This window comes from Chiroxiphia lanceolata, chromosome 8 (genome assembly GCF_009829145.1).
Source record: "Chiroxiphia lanceolata isolate bChiLan1 chromosome 8, bChiLan1.pri, whole genome shotgun sequence".
NCBI classification, from domain to species: Eukaryota; Metazoa; Chordata; class Aves; order Passeriformes; family Pipridae; genus Chiroxiphia; species Chiroxiphia lanceolata.
The window spans coordinates 14,402,748-14,419,078 of NC_045644.1; the positions used below are offsets into that span (position 1 = coordinate 14,402,748).

General features: G+C 42.7%; 1 protein-coding gene across 3 annotated transcripts in view; it reads right to left on the bottom strand.

The window, feature by feature from the left end:
- ARMH3 (armadillo like helical domain containing 3) overlaps positions 1–16,328 on the bottom strand; it is a 127,696-nt gene extending 111,368 nt beyond the window's left edge. Inside the window, exons 1-8 of one of the 3 annotated variants that reach the window (XM_032695685.1) lie at positions 16,287–16,328; positions 9,231–9,342; positions 8,704–8,760; positions 8,213–8,359; positions 6,286–6,393; positions 5,078–5,170; positions 4,139–4,213; positions 3,384–3,470 (exon numbers count right to left, since the gene is read on the bottom strand). In XM_032695685.1, coding sequence (XP_032551576.1) covers positions 3,384–3,470; positions 4,139–4,213; positions 5,078–5,170; positions 6,286–6,393; positions 8,213–8,359; positions 8,704–8,760; positions 9,231–9,332 — 669 coding nt within the window. In that variant the 5' untranslated portion in view covers positions 9,333–9,342; positions 16,287–16,328. Of the gene's footprint in view, positions 1–3,383; positions 3,471–4,138; positions 4,214–5,077; positions 5,171–6,285; positions 6,394–8,212; positions 8,360–8,703; positions 8,761–9,230; positions 9,343–13,372; positions 15,075–15,623; positions 15,893–16,286 lie in introns of those variants that run through there. The other 2 variants (XM_032695686.1, XM_032695687.1) reach the window with 2 other exon arrangements.
- Positions 16,329–16,331: the final 3 nt, after the last annotated feature.

Genomic DNA, 16,331 nt, shown 5'->3' on the forward strand with positions numbered 1-16,331 from the left:
CTGACACCTAGTCATACACTCAGTCCCATCAACAGAGAGGGAGGGAGAGTGGGTTGTTCCTTGTCATCTCCAGCCTGTGAACAATTCTTCACACTCCCACTGTCCTTGATTTTCCAAGATGCATGCTCCATGTCTCCTGCCTCTTGACAGCAAGATGCCAGCAGTGCACAGCTGAGAGGGTCATGAAGCTGGCCCAGCTTGCTACGGATCTCTGCCCTCTGTCTTTTCAGTTGTCACTTCCACACCTGCAGAAGTCTTTTTAACAATTCCTCTCTGAAGTATTCCATTCCCCTGACACATTCCATGTCTCCTTCTAGGCTTCCGTAACTCCTCAAGCAGCAGGCAGATTTCAGTGTATTTCACACACCGTATGGGGTGTGTGGGACAAGGCAGTCTCTACTGCACTGGTATGCAAGTCTGTACCAGTGTGATGGGAATCTTTCCAATGCTGCCCACAGGACATGCAGTTTGCTTGTGCTCCTCCTCGAGAAGCCACAGTTCCAGGTACTGCCCATGAGCACTGGTCTGCACATCTATGATTAGCGTCAGCAACCTGCAAGTTGTACAAGCACCACAACCAAACCCACCCCATACTCCCTGCCTGCTTTCCTGTTCTAATCCTGCTGTTTCAGAGTTCAGTTCCCCTCTCACCAGGAATCAGCAGAAATGTGAAAAGTCAAAATTACACCTGCCACTCCACAACATGCACAGACATGCAACAGCCTTGGAAAGCAGTTAATACGCATTTTGAAAGCTTCAAATTGTCAGTGAAGCAGTTACAATTTTAGAAATAGTTTCTGCCTCTACCTGCAGACAGAAAGAACTCAAAAATATGATTTTGAGCTCTTCAGACAGCACAGGTCTTTTCCTATCACTGCCATCAGGTAACAAACAAAAAATAGCATTGAGATCTTCTTGTCAGTCATGACATACAGACACAAACTCCTGGAATCTGGGAATACTTGAGATGTCCTCCATGAACTACCCATCACTAGATGCCAACAATCTCATAGAAATAAAGTTGCAGAGGGATCATTACCAGGTCATTTTTAAAGTAATCCTCAGGTGAGACATGCCATACAAAGTGAGTATTATATGGGAAAGTACACAAGTCTGGCAGAGAGAGAGATATCTCCTCCATGCCCCCAAACACATTTCTGAGACCTTCAACACAAATCTATGAGAAGTAAATTTTAGGTAGTAAAGAAAGCAGAAAAAACCCAAGATAATCATGTATAATCCCTACTTAGGTGCTTAACTTATCTTCACATCTGTAACAGAAACAAAGGCCAGAGTCCACCCAATCACTCCTCATATGAGCTTTCACTGAACAATCATTAGAGATGATTCAGTAGGTCATTCTGCAGGGAACTGAAGCTTGAGTAATTACTCTTTTTGTTAAAGAGATTTGTTTAAAATAATTTCAAGATCTTTTTTCTTAATAAAAACAAAAAACCCCATGAACTTTCCAACTCTCCAGTGTTGTGTCTCTTCAGCACCTGCAGTTGCCTATACCAAGGAGAGGCAAGTGCACATAACCAGACACAAAGAGCTGTTGGATACACTCCATGCTGCTAGACAATTTGAGAGAAGACTACAAAATTCACATCCCAAAAATATGAAAGAACATTCTGATGCAAAACACACTGGTATTCACACTAAAGACACACGAAATCAGTTGGCTAATTAGCAACCAATGGAGTTCAGACAAAAAGAGAACCTATCAGCTGCAGCACAGTTAGTTAAAAAGAAAATTTCAAAGCATTTGAGGCATAAAAGTGTGCTACAATACATTGACAACCAGGCAACCACCAGAATGATTCTAAAGGCCAAAGAACAGCAAATGAAAGCAGCTACTGTACTTAAGGAGAAAGAGTCTGACTGCATTACTACAGGCTTTGCTTGTAGCACTGCTACAAAGGGCAGTGTTGGGCAATTGTCACATAAAACCTTTCTGGGAGTTGCTTTCAACCTTGCCAGATAAACTGCTCAAGCTGAAGTTTCCCTTGCCACACATCTGCTTCAGCTGAATTGTACCTTTTAAGGATCACAATTTCCTTTGAGTGCCAAGTTTCAAGACATCTAGGACAGTGTTCTCCAAAGCACTCAACTCCAACTCAATACTCCACAGAAAGCTACGGCAAAGAGCAGAGGACAAGTGTCATGTACTCACTGCATTCTACCTTACGAAGGACATAAGCTGTATTCCACAGGGATCCATACCTCAGGGATGGGACTACACAGCTCTCCACCTTTTGGTCTGAACTTTGCAAAGACACCTCTGGTCTTTCCAGTATGCCCTCATCAGTACCCTTAGTCATGTTATTGCCAACAGTTTTCCCTCATAGCCATAAAATGAAATCAAACTCCATGCTCCTGTTCCATGCTACCACGGCACAGATTGCTGAACAGAACCTGTAATTCACGATTCTGACAACATTGACAGGAATGAGGAATTGACAGGCATTACTTTGACACTAAGTATAGCTCCTGTCTTTGCATATTCTCTAGATCTATTCATAATTCAAAACAAGATCCATTATAAAAACAGATAGGTTTTGAAGCCTGTCCCTCCTAGTAATTCAGTTCAAGAAGGGGCATTCCAGAACTTTCCCATTTGTATATTAACGTATTCCTGCTTGCGAAAACAAAAAACAACTGACCATTAAAGCATCATGCCTCATGCAAAGAAAAGCCAACAGCAGGTGTTTTTCCAACAGTCAAAATGTTTCTTTTTCAAGGTGACGAATAGCAGGAAAAAATGGGAATACACCACAAAGCAGTACAACTGATTTAGAAAAAGGAAGACGAATAAAGTTCCTCAAAGAGGAATCCATCAAAGAGACAGAGAGAGACTTCTCTTGGAAATACTAGCTGTGATGTTTCAGTTCATTCTTTGGTCACAGCTTCACCATCTCTTCTGGGAATCTGTGCTCTTTCAGTCTGCTAGTCAGGTTCTGAATCACAAATTCAGTCTGAAGCCCAAGATGACTGACAGCCCGTTTAACTTTGGAGAATATGTATAACTGCACACTCACACACGGAGGCAAACACGCTGGTTTGGCACAACAGTAACTCTTCCAAAAGGACCTTCCTCAGAATGTTTCTACGAAGGAAATGCAAATTCCCTAGGTATTTTCTTTCATGCTGGTGCATAATGAGCTGTAGGAATATCGTACACATTTGATTATAGATGTACATCAGAGACAAACACAGCATAACAGGACCGCCTAGCAAAGCTTCTGCAGCTCCGCGCTGATGTCCTGATAAATGTTACAGCGTGCAGTGCTAAAAACTGTACTGTGTGCTGCCTTAATAATAATCCAGCCTAAATTAATAAAGTTGAGAGAAGTAATGTTTCTGTTATCCAGAAGAACACCTACCTCATACTTTCTGTAGTTGACCAGCAAGGCCAGAAGGACAACAGCATCATAGCCATGTTCCCTGCGACTCAGTGGGCTGGACAGGATCTGGAATAAACAATCACACTGGTCTGTTCAGGTCTGCTTCAGGAAGCTTGCAGTGACTCTCAGAAAGTGCATGCCCATGAAATGTATGTGTAAGAGCAAATTATGTCCTATCTGAAAAAGGGTACTTAAGGTCAAGGGATTGTCAGCATCTCCAGGAAGTTATGCACACAGAGAAGCTTATTTATCACAGAAAGAATGAACATAGGCTTTCAGGACATAAAGGGCAAATATATTTCTCAACAGCACTGGACAGTATCTCACTGAATCACCAACATTACTTGTGCAAGTTTTCTGGATTTCCCCGAGCTCAGTTCCACTTCTAAAAACTATAATTTATCAAAGAGCAGAAAAAACCTTGATATATTCCCACTGCCTTTTGAAAGAAAGTTTCTCTGATACAGAAATTCTCTGCTAAATTAGCCCAGAAATCTGTTCAGTTTCTATCTGTGCAGAAATGTCTCAAGTGAAAATAAATACTCAGTAGTGACTAAAAACAGCAGACTAGAGTACAGAGGAGACAACATTAAAAGAAATATATATGACTGAGTTATGAATGGAAGTAACAACAGTGCCAGTGAGCTGTGCTGCTTAAAGCTGAAAAGCAAATACATCACTGAAAGCTCTCACTATGGAATAAGAGCCCCCTGCAGTGAAGGAAGAATGCTTACCTGTAAAATAGCTTCAAATATGCTGTTAATCATCACATACTCCAGGATGGTGTTCTGACTAATGTTATCCGTCACCTGAGAACAAACACAAGGTTTAAAATCCCACATGAAGCCTCCCACTGATGCTGCAGCTGCCTCTGGCACACACCAGGAGCACAAGACTTCTACTCCCAGATGGACACATTTATCCAGAATCTCACACTTAGTCAGCAAGTCAAGGTGTGACCATCAGTAGAGCTAGACATGAAATAAAAGAAATATGTCCTGCCTCCCACCCCTCCCTCTGGCAAGAAGCACGACCCACGTTCTAAGAGCTCCCCCTTTCCTCCACACACTGGTATCTTACACAGCTGCACGACAACAGCCATCAGCTGTTGCACGTTCTGCACAGGAGGCAGAAAATGAAAAACAGGTCACATATGTTCCACTGAGAACTCTCCCCATCACGAAGAGGGCAGTGAAGACCTCCTCCACACTCAATTATCTCTTATCACAGTCAAAATAGTTCACATTTGACCATGTCCAAGAGCTGATGAGTGGCCATTTACTACAACTTCCTCATTCTTCACATTCTCACCATTCTTGCCTACTCCACACTTTCTGTCTTTCCTCAACCCCTCTCCCATTTTTTCCATTTATCTGCAACTTCTTAAATATCTTTTTCCCTAAAAAAACCCCACACCTGTGAATCCAGTTGACGCTTCCTCCTGCCCCTCCCCTTTTGCCCCAGGCACCTATCTTACAGGATTCTAGTCTGCACTGGCATTGTGGTTAGAGCCATGATGCATATTCTGGACTAACCCTTGTTCTCATTCACAATTTCTTTGCCCTTCTTAAGCTTCACACTGCAGCCTTCTGCTCAAGTTTTGAGACAGTTTCACCCCTCAAGATGTGGCTCATATAACCCCTGAAGTTATTATACAGTTGGTATTTACTCACAGTCACCAAGCAGAGAAGTAGCTTCAGACACAAGCTTTTGAGACTTTCAGAACCTTCAGCACAAAGGAGTGAGTCCAAGCTCTCCATCAGATTCTGAAGAACAACGGTCACATTATTTAAAAGCAGTATTTTAAATTATTTGAAATATTTTTTATAAACAACTTTTTGAAAGATTCAAATACAAGAGCACCAATATAAAGCCATGTTATTCCACAATCAGTAATTGAGCCATTATTACTGCTACACAGGCCATATTCACACTATTGTTTCTCAACACTGTTTTGTGTTAACTACATTTTAATGACTACAAGCATAACATCGTGATCATTTTCCAAGAGTTTTCTCTAGTTACATGAGATTTTTGTACACATAGAACAAATTATTTTATTCACAACGTAATTCTGAGCTCTACAAAATACGATTTTCCTTTTTGTTTGCAAGACAGTAATATCACTGTTTTGTTTTTTCTATATTCCATTTTTCTTATAGGAATAAAGACTTTTTTTGTAAGCAGCACACCTCCAATTAACAGTACATATATAAGTTATGATTAAAAATAGATCCTATAGAACTGTTTTACAGATATTCATCAACACTGTTTTTCAAATACTAAGTTACAGGTAATACAGTTTTCTTAATGGAAAAATGTATTTCTGATAGGTAAATTACTACTTAATATTTTCCGCAATGTACTGCAATTTGTATAGAGCAGAAAAACTGCCACTGTTGTAGAGAGATGAAAGACACAAAAAGGATTCAGCTTCATCACTGATTACTTCATCAGGTCCCAAACTCAACATCTTTACAGTGAAGAGCATCAAATAATTTTAAAGCAGTACACGTGCTGATGGAATGTGAGAACACAGGATATGACTATCAGATAAAAACTAAGTACAAGGTATGAGGTTCAATACTAGGTACTAATGGCTTGTGGCAGCCTTTTCTGGCTTTAAGATTTCTTAACTTCTGTGTGACTGCACAGCGTAGAACTAAAGGAAAAGAATATTTATTCTATTACTAACAAACCGAGGGAGCCCAAGTGTCTTTGTGCCACTAGCAGGTAAAGAACTTCAGGACAGCTGGTTTTAGTAAATGGCTGGAATATCTCCCCCCAAAGCTGCACCTTGGTAGGCACATGTGTCTACAAATCACTGCCCCTGCAACACAGCTGCTGTGCAAACTGTTCCTCTACATTGCCAGGGCCTCACCTTCATACATAGCTCTGCCTTATCAAAACCCACAAGCATGTTGATGATGTCAAAGCCAGAAGTGGATTTGTTCTTCTGATGGACACCCCGAATTAATGCACACAAAGTCTGCAAAGGGAAAAAACAGAATGTAAGATGTAAGGCAACAGGTCCAACTCAGTAGCAAAACCTGCAGCATGATGCTCTCCTAGCACTGGCAAAGCACAGATATTGAAATTAATACCAGCAGCCTGGAAGCCATACATTTTGTCTGACCTCTCCTTCACCTCTATTGCTTCTAAGGAAGATCTTGGATGCTGAAGACTCAAAAAAATTGGAGAAGAATGTATTTGATCATAGTTTTTCTCTTTGAGTATAAATTTCTGTTTGGTTACCACAGTGCTATAACCAAGCCTGACCAGTAAACTGTCTCTTTGTCAACAGCAACAAAAAAGCAAACAAACACACCAAAAGAAATGTCTCCAAGGCCATTAGGCAGCTTAAGCTTTCCTAACTCCCTCCTTCATGTTTCTTGTTGCAGGCACCGGATTACTGCGTCGTACCAAGTTCTTGGAGATCACTGGCAACACAAAGGTATCAGCACACCATGCTTCCAACAGACACCCTGGAAAATTCATGGACATGACTAATTTGCCCCAAGAGAGGGAAATGTCTGTGGTGACTTTTGTCATCAGGCACCTCTCAGGCCTGCAAAGAGAGGAATGAGCAGCAATATAGCCACTGCAGTTTTAGATCCCAGCTTAAATTCACCTGTGAGAAGTAATTAGTTTCAGAAGATGTAAAGCTGGAGACAAGCAGACCTGAAGGAATTAGCACACGTCTGGAACTATACAGAAGAAAAAGGATAAGGCAGACATCCCTTTTTTTGTTACTGTGAGAGACAAGATATTGGGCTAAACAAACCCTTGGCCATCAAAATCATTCTCAAAAAATGATTGCTTAAATAAGTTTTGGCTTCAGGATCACTTTCCAGATCAAAGTCTGATTAAGGGAACACTCTCCTAACTCAAGCTCAGGACATGTTGCCTCATTCCAGTTTACACACACACAGCAGTATTCTAGACTTAGCCCTGCCCTAACTTTTTCCAAGAGTCTGGATAAAAGTTGGGGAATTCAAGGCTGGGCTAAGCTGTCTGTGTAGCTATAACCACAATATTTAGCAGCATCCTTTCAAACTAATTCTGAAAATAATAATAAAACAATACAAGACTGTATGTCAGAGGTGTAAATATTGTATTTACACCAATTTTTCCCAGCTCACTGTCTGTCCAATGTCTACTACAGATAACTTCTTCAAACCTGACATTCATATCCTGTACTCCTATAGCTGAGAGAAGCAAATGCATTCATCAAACTGTAAGAATCAGCTTTTGAACTAGTAACATCAAACATCAAGACTGAGGAGGGGAGTCTCCCATATGAGACATGGGACAGCAGAACTTTGGTAAGGAAAAACCTGCAGGAAAATGGCTGTTAATTCTGGGTGACAATTCTTCACAGTTTCCAATTAGGAAGTGTCCAGCTGGGACAGTTTCCTGTATAAATTTCACACTAACTTCTCCAGAGGTTTATTTACTTTTCGACCCATATGGAAATTCAAAAATGCAGCTGAAATGAGTGAAAGTAGAATAACAAAGCTACACAGAGTAAGCACTCTTGAGATCTCAAACTGACAGCCCGCAGTGTGCACAAGCCCCCTTGTCTCTTCACTGCCAGAAGCTTCATCCTCTCTCGCCAGATCCTCCTGAATTCTGAAACAAGCTATTGCTCTGCAAGAGTAAAGAGACTGTGAATGTTTGTAACCTCCACAGGCAGTAAGTAGCAACTGTTCTGTAGACATCACTTCTCCTCAGAAGCAAAGAAATGAGCAGCAAATATATTGCCTCATCAGAAGGAAAAGACAGCATTGCCTATCTCCCAGCAGTACCTGTAATGCATTGACCACTCTGATTGGGTGCTCCTCACCCAGGGCCTGGATGCAGTGCTGAAACAAGCAGTTGATGTTATCTTTTATCTTCATTAACTCTTCCCCATCCAAAGCCTCCAGCTTGCCTTCCAGATACTCCAGGTTGACCTGTCAGGTTAAGAAGCAGTTCATGCATGTTACACCCTCGCTGACACCTTAGAAACACAAGTCCTTGCACTGACAGTCTGTGTCATGGTTTGAGATAGCCCAAAAATCCAATTCTCTAGTTCTATTCCCCCTCCCACATCTCAACCCAATGTGAGATGGGTTCTTCCCTTTCCCCCACTTTGAGTCTGGTTGTGTTTTGTGTGGAAGAACCCATCTCACATTGGGTTGAGATGTGGGAGGGGGAATAGAACTAGAGAATTGGATTTTTGGGCTGTCTCAAACCATGACAGTCTGCCACTGGCAGAACAGCAGCAGTAAATCAGAGGATGTTCAAATTTGGTTACCTTCATGAGAAATAGCTCCTCCCAAAACCGAGGGTTGCATTTACTGGGGTCCTCTGTCTGAAAGGAAAAGGAACAGCCATGAGGGCAAATAAGAAAAAAAATCATTCAGACAGAATTTAAAGAAAATCATTATCATGGGTAGCTCAGAGACAACATCACCCCACTGGATGACCAAGCAGTCACACAGTGCAGAATTCTGGCTACAGGGATTCCCAGAAACAGAAGGACCAACGGAAGTAGCTCTCAATTGGGATGCCTCTGTTTATTTACTGAGATGTTTTTTGAGAAATACTGGAAAAGCCATGGCTTCCCACAGATCACAAATGGTTCTGGTAAACAACAGGACAAGATGACATTAAGAGAGCAGAAAACAGAGCTCTGCATGACAGCAGGAGAGCCTGAAGCGTGTCCCTACACTGTGCAGGCCTTACCCTGGGAAACAAATCCCATGTAAAGAATCCTCAGCACAAACTAAACCAAGAAAACTTAACACAGCACTTTAGAAGAAGAGATGCTCAACTCCTTACCGTAAAAATCTCATCATACATCAACACAACTTTCTCTTTCAATGGCTTCTTGGAGGCTGAAGATTTCCGGAGCAGTCCACCTTTCTTCTCTGTTTGGGCCATGCTGTATACCCTGAAGGTAAGAACAGACAAAAAGGGCTCAGAAAACTTGAACTTTTCTTCAAGGCATATCTGGCCTGCCTTAACCATGAGACTTTCTGACAAGCTGCAAGTAGGGGCTTTATAACTATACCAGATAAGAAATCAGATCAAAGGACCCATCTAGTCCTATATCCCATTTCAAAGACATATGCAAAAGTCCAGACACAGGCAGAAACAGAATAAGCTCCTTATGGATAAATTTTCTTAATTCTTCTCTGCTAGAAACTGATTCATGATCCAGAGCAATGCAGTTTACATCTAAAAAATTACATATTTTTTTAATCTCTTTGGAGGAATTGTGATACTTGATATCAAATGGATACCCAGTCCTTTTTGATGCTGTTCAAGCCTCAAGGGCATCTGGTGACTAAAAACGAAAAAGTCTTCTCTTACCTGTTTAATTTGCTTCCTACCAAAGCACTTCAAATTCGGCTTTTGCACTCTGAGGTGGCATCCAACACTAGGAAAGCCTCCCTAAAGCACTCCTGCCACCCTTATTCATCCCTACCTCTGCATCTTGGCAACTCTTATCTGCGGCAGCTGCTCTGCAAATCAAGCCAGAGAGGAACCCCAGCCTCTAAAGCATCCCATGTGGTTCAGTTTTCAGAAGAGAATGGAAGAACACTGGGGACAAGCTTCACAGGGATTTATTTTTTTTAAACCAGATTAATTTCACGATTCATTTGACAGTAAAGGGTTTTCTAAAAACAGAAGTAGGTTTGACTGTCATTAATTGGTGTCTTACAGATTATACTATTAAAAAAAAAAGAAAAAAGGAAGTACCATTATTACAAAATGAGCCGTTACACAAAATAACACCCATAGCTGTGGTCCTCAGCCTTCTATGACAGACAACCCTCTCCAGGGGCTGAGAGTCAGAACACATGACTTGCCATGTATTCTCAATCTTGTGTCTGATGTTACAAAGCACAGCACCCACTCTGACCTTGCAAATGCATATTTATCTGCAATCACAGATTTTCCTGGCAAGCACCACGCCTCTGGCACAGTCCTAACCTCCTCTATCACTGCAGGATGTCAGAGGTACTTAGCAGAAAGGGAATGACATCCCTTCTCATATCCCCGAGCTCCCAACCTTTCTCCCATCCCTCCAAAGGTAATTACACACATGGCAGCAGCATACCACACACTTGACTTCAGTCATGCTCCTGAAAAACATGGGCAGGGTCTCGTGGCAGTTGCACTCAGCCATGATAAATTATGCATAGCGAGGTAAGTTCACTGCTGTTGAATCTAAGACCCCAGAGCTGGCAGTCATGGAGACAGTTTGGGATGTAGCCTCAATCCCAGACTGCCTGAACCCCTTCCACAACCACAGCGGGTTTAGATCTGTCTTTCCCTCAAAGACCAAGTTCCGGCAACTACTGAATACCAGTTCCAGATCTCATTCGTGTTCTTTCCACTGCAGACAGCTTTTATTTGACTTAAGCTACAACTATGTTCTCAACTAGGTCTCTCAGGCTCCCCGAGTCAGTTATTCAAACATCCATCCTTTGAGGCATAAATCTTGGCTCTAAATGGCAGAAAAACACTTTTAGGAGAAACAATGCTGCTGCAAAAGACACTACCTCAGGTGTGAAGGGAAGGAGCTTTGCCTGGATGGGAAAGGGTAAGACAGAACAGCAGACCTCACACCTGAAAAGCCAAAATTTACACAGAAAGGCAGAGAGGTGTTCTGTCTTCTCACTAGAAAGGGAATATGCACAGCTGGTTGGTTACAGGATGGTGTGTGTGCTGGGGTGAGAATGGAAACAGCCCCGAGACACACTGACAGAAGAAAGCAACTACTGCACCATAACATCCTGTAAACACCAAAATTACTCCTGTAGCCTGGTAGGTCTGTGTATCCAATTAAGATGGAATAAGGTTTCCGACCAACAAACGAAAAGGAAAACATTTTTCAATCATCTTGATAGCTTCTCTTTCACAGACTTTGCATTATTTTTAAACTGTCATGGGAAATAAGACATTATTCTAATTAGAAACATAATTGGAAACAGAGAGAAACCTATTAAAAACCAAATCAAGTGCGATGTCACTTTTAGCCTAGCAATACGAATCCTACCCAAGATTGCACAAAACAATTTTCCTACTAGAATTCTAAGTTTCTGAACCTAGAGCAGCTGCCAGCCCCAGCATACAAACACATCCATCAGTGTGCTTCTAATTGAATTACAGCTAACGAATCCCAATGTCAAAACTAATAAACTAACTCTCAGTGCTTCTAGGTCAGCGTTCTCACATGAAATGTGTACGTGAATGGGAGGGGATCAATATGCTCTGCTTAGTCCCTGGACTTTCAGAGCTGTGTTTTAACCCTTCTCCTACATTTCCAGAAAGACAGAAAAATCTAAGCCCCTCAGGACACAAAGGCTTGATGCTGGGTGAGCATCAGAGGAATCACATGATCATGTGAAAATTCTAGTCTGTCAGCACAGGACTTGGGATTCACATTCTCTCAACCAAAGGTGCACAGACTACATATAAAGACAATGCTAGAGGCACGGATTAAATAATATTCTTGCTTTTAATTTGCTATTCTACAAATGAGCATATGAAGGAGCAAGGAGAGAAAAGTAAAAGTCGCCTTCCATGCCAATGCTTTATTAGGTTGTGCTTGTTTCATGACCTATGATGATCAGGCCATACAAATGGCTTTTTCTTTTCACTTTATGCAATTACATTTTCTAGATGTCATAAAGACAAACAGAAAACTGCATTTCGCTAATGGAGACCTTCCAGGCAGCTGTAGAAAACAACAGTGAAATGCACAAAACATTTATAAATATGTTGTAGAGGTGTCAAATTATCCGGATGCTGCAATGCTTATAAAAACGTTATGACACTGAATATAGTTAACAATTTTCCTTTAAACATCACATTTAAAAAGCATCAGTGCGTTTTCCACATTTTAGGTTCAAACATAATTTATTCTGTCAATAGGTCATTCCCATTAACACATGCTGCTAAGTGAATCCTGCTGTATTCACTGACTACACGGGAGAACTACCCCTCAGGGCCAAGAAAAGCACACACATGGGGATTTTTAGAACAACAAGGACTTTGCTGTGCAGCAGAAGATACAAGATGCTTCATCTGAACTAAAAGAAAACTCAACAGAGCACGAGTCTTGGCAGCTCAAAAGGCAGGAAGATAAAAGCCATGGCAGACAGAAGTTCAGGCAGACTCTTGCTTTATCTCTCATCAACCCTGAGATCAGCTGATGAAGGCAGGAAGGGATGAGCACGTCCAACCATCCACCTCCTTTCTGTTTCATTCCAGAACTCGTAACAGAGATTCCAACCAAACATATGACATTCCAGTGAACACAACTGTGTTAGCTTTTCGTTAGAGTAGCCACAGGAAAAATGAAGCTGACATTTTGAGTCTGAGATATACTCAGACTTATGTACATTGAAGGTTGTGGATGCTCCACAGTTTTTTTCATTCAGCTCCTGTACAGACTTATTAGTATTCCATAGACCACCTTTTAATAGCAAAAGATACCATAGAAAGGATAGCACTAATGCACATCTACACCATAATGACATCAGGTTCCAAAACTTGTAAATTGTGTAATCTTGCATGCAGCCCATCAAGCACAGCACTTTGCATTTAATTGCCTTGGTTAACAAACCTATAAGTTTTCAAGATTAGAGATGCACATACACAACATCCACATACAATCAAACGTGAATAAGTTTTTTTTTCAGTGTGACTCCTCAAAAAATATATTGTAACACTTCTTGGCTAGGCAAAAAGAATACAGATGACAGAAAATGGTACTTTCACACACTGACTTACTTGGCAAATCCTATCTGAAAAAGGCTGTGCAAATGATGTGATCTGTATTAGTCTGTCACTGTCAAAGCCCCAAACCTCAGTCAATATTTATAAAGACTCTGAATAAGAACTGAGATATTTTTCCTTTTAGAATCCAATATATCTTGACTTGTCAAAGCTACTAAGATTGGACTCATTTTTTCAAATATTTCAAGGCTAGTAATTGCCTCCTCCCTCCCTGAGTGTATGCTCTTGGGACTCAGTGTGATGATGCTTTGCCTTTCAAGGTGTTCTGCAGGTACATCACTCAAGTCTAAAGTTGTTGTTCAAAAAATATCTCAATCATGCAAGAGGCTGGGATAAATCCCTGTCTCAAAGTTAACGTACAGTTTTCAAAGCAATGTGTTATAAGCCATATACTCAATAATTAATTCTTCACTGAAGTACCAGGAAAAGCTTGCACTTAATCCACATGATGAATCTGCAGAGTAAATACCAGACATGAGCAATAGGCAGTTAAAACACAGGTTCCAGCACTCGTTCATCCCTGGAAGCAATAGACAACCTGTACCCAGCGCAAAAGTTCACGAATCCTGATTCACAGAGAGTGCCTGGACCCAGTTCAAGTTCCTGTATTAAAACCCTCAGGAGCACCCAGCAGCAGCCTGGAAGACCACAAGTGAAAACAGAGATAAGAAGAACACATTGGATTAGATTTCATCAAGGCTTTAGCAACCATCATGGTCAAATTTCTGCTATAAGCCTTTTTGCAGCTTATTCTCCACCAATTCTTCAACTCTTGCGTTGGCGGTTACGGTTTGTGCTAGTACATCCACACTGCTTTTGTACTGCATCCATTCTTTACAACTTCATCTGTATATTGTTCACTGCAATGAAAACTGCTTTGACTGTGCTTTCCTTTACAACTGAAAGGTGCTCAACCCACCAACAAGGGAAACAATAACATTCACAGCATACAAGCCTTGGATCCATGTGGCAAAATTCCCAGGTGCCTTCAGGCAGCATGTAATGAGAAATATATTCTGAGGGTGTGCTGATGACAAAAGCCCACATAGATCCTACTTCTTTTTCTGCAGTACCGAGCAACAACCTCCAGCACAGTCACATACATTTTTACTGGAAACTCCTTCCATCCCGATTAGAGCAGAGCAGTGTATGTGCTTCTACATAGTACACACTGAAGTTATACCACGACTGACCTATTTTTGCCCCCTTGAAAAACAGGAAAAGCAGCTTCCTAATGCAGATACGGCCACAGACTACCTACCATTACACCTGCTTTAGCAGCAATGTAAAAGAATAACATTTCATCCATAATTGCATCTCATTTCTATCTGTCCAGTTAAAATAACACCCAATCCATCAACTTCACACCACCAACTAGTTACGTTTCTTCCTGTGAAGTCCATCCAGATAAGCGTTGCATGCTTCCACCAGCATTTATTCACACCATTTTTTCTAATTCATTTTCTCATTTCACCACTCTTTCTCTCTATATACCTGGCTACAACACCCAGTTTTCCCATGTCAGAAAGCCTCTCTGGGTTTTCACTTTTTGAGCCCTTTAGAATCCATCCCACATAGTTTAGCCTGAAATATTCCGCACTGCCCTTGCACTCCCACCTAAATGCTTGCAGGCCTTTTCAGATGCCTTCCTTCTGAAGAAAAACACTCTCCCTGTAACCTTCCCCTGCCCTTTTTCCATGGATTTAGCCAGCGGTGTGGGTCCAAGGCCCATGCTGAACACAGTGCAGCTACATGACCTTGCCTCCAACTTCTGAGGTAGCTGCTATGTTCTAAGAAGCTGCACAGTAAAGTCATGCCAAGATAAGAAAGGTAGAGTTGAAGAGTGGGTAACATTTTTGAGATATGGACCATTAGCAGCACAAGTACTCAGAAGTTAAAATACAAACATAATAAGGTCTCAGTTCTAAAAAAAAAAAAAAAACAATCAAAAAAGTCAACCAAACAACAACAACAAAAAACCACACCAGGAAGCCAGAACATAACAACTCAGCAACTCTGAGCAGCAGAGGCTGACCCTTCCCCTTCTGAGGGATGGCTGCATGGCTGCTTGGTGTGTTAGCAGGGGGGGGTGAGTAGGTGAATGCTTAGCCTAGCAGCTCATTAAAGCCTCGCTGTTGTTTTTATGCATGCCTGCCAATAACTGTTAAACATTTCTACACTGTATATACTACCCTACCCACAGCCTCCCTTTGCACACAGCAAAAAGTACCCCAAATGACACAGAGGAACAGCTATTACTATTATTGGAAAACCAAACTGATGTCCTTTTCCCCACTCAAAATTCCTCTTGAACGTTTTTGTCACACTTCCTGCTAGAGCTCAAACAGCTGATGAACTGCAATCACCGCGCATCAGTTGCAATGATCCAAATTACCTCACTGCTTTGCATATTCCACCCACCTGCTCACCCTAATTGGTTCTCATCATATATTCAGATTACGGTCTCTGCTAAAGAGCAAACTTTCCTACAGTGATATATGCAACAGGGTTTGACCGCAGCTTGCTCATGTAGCAAGTACCTCTGCCTTCTGCAGAGTAAACATTGGAAGCTCCCACTGCTTTGCCACTGTTTACCACTTCCTTTTGCTCTGCCCATGCAAGTGCTTGTAGGACCGTGAGGCAAACCGGATAACTGGAATGATCAGCGAACGCTTATTGTTTTCCTAGAAAGAGTTACCCTGAGCCCAAAGTCTCCCGCAGCCGGGGGACAGCGCGGCCCGCAGGCAGCTCCAGGGCTGCGCTGCCGCAGGCCCCGCGGCCTCCTCAGGGCCGGCACCCGGGGCACGCACCGGGGCACCGCGGCGGCACCGGCGGGAGCGGAGCGGCACCTCCCGCTGCACGGGCTGCGCGCGGCCGCTCCCGGAGCTGCCCGGGGCCGGCAGCGCAGCGGCCCTGCCACCGGCTGCCGGTGCCCGGCGAGGCCCCCGGCGGCGGGGAGCGCGCCCGCCCCGCGGAGCCCCCGGCGCGGTGGAGCCCCCGGTGCCGGAGGGGCGGCGGGGCGGGGGCGCGCCCGGCCCCGCGGGTGGGGGAGCCCCGCGTCCCCCCCGCCGCTCCCGCACTCACCTGCGGGCAGCCGCTCCCCGCACACCGCGCACGCGCCGCGCGTGC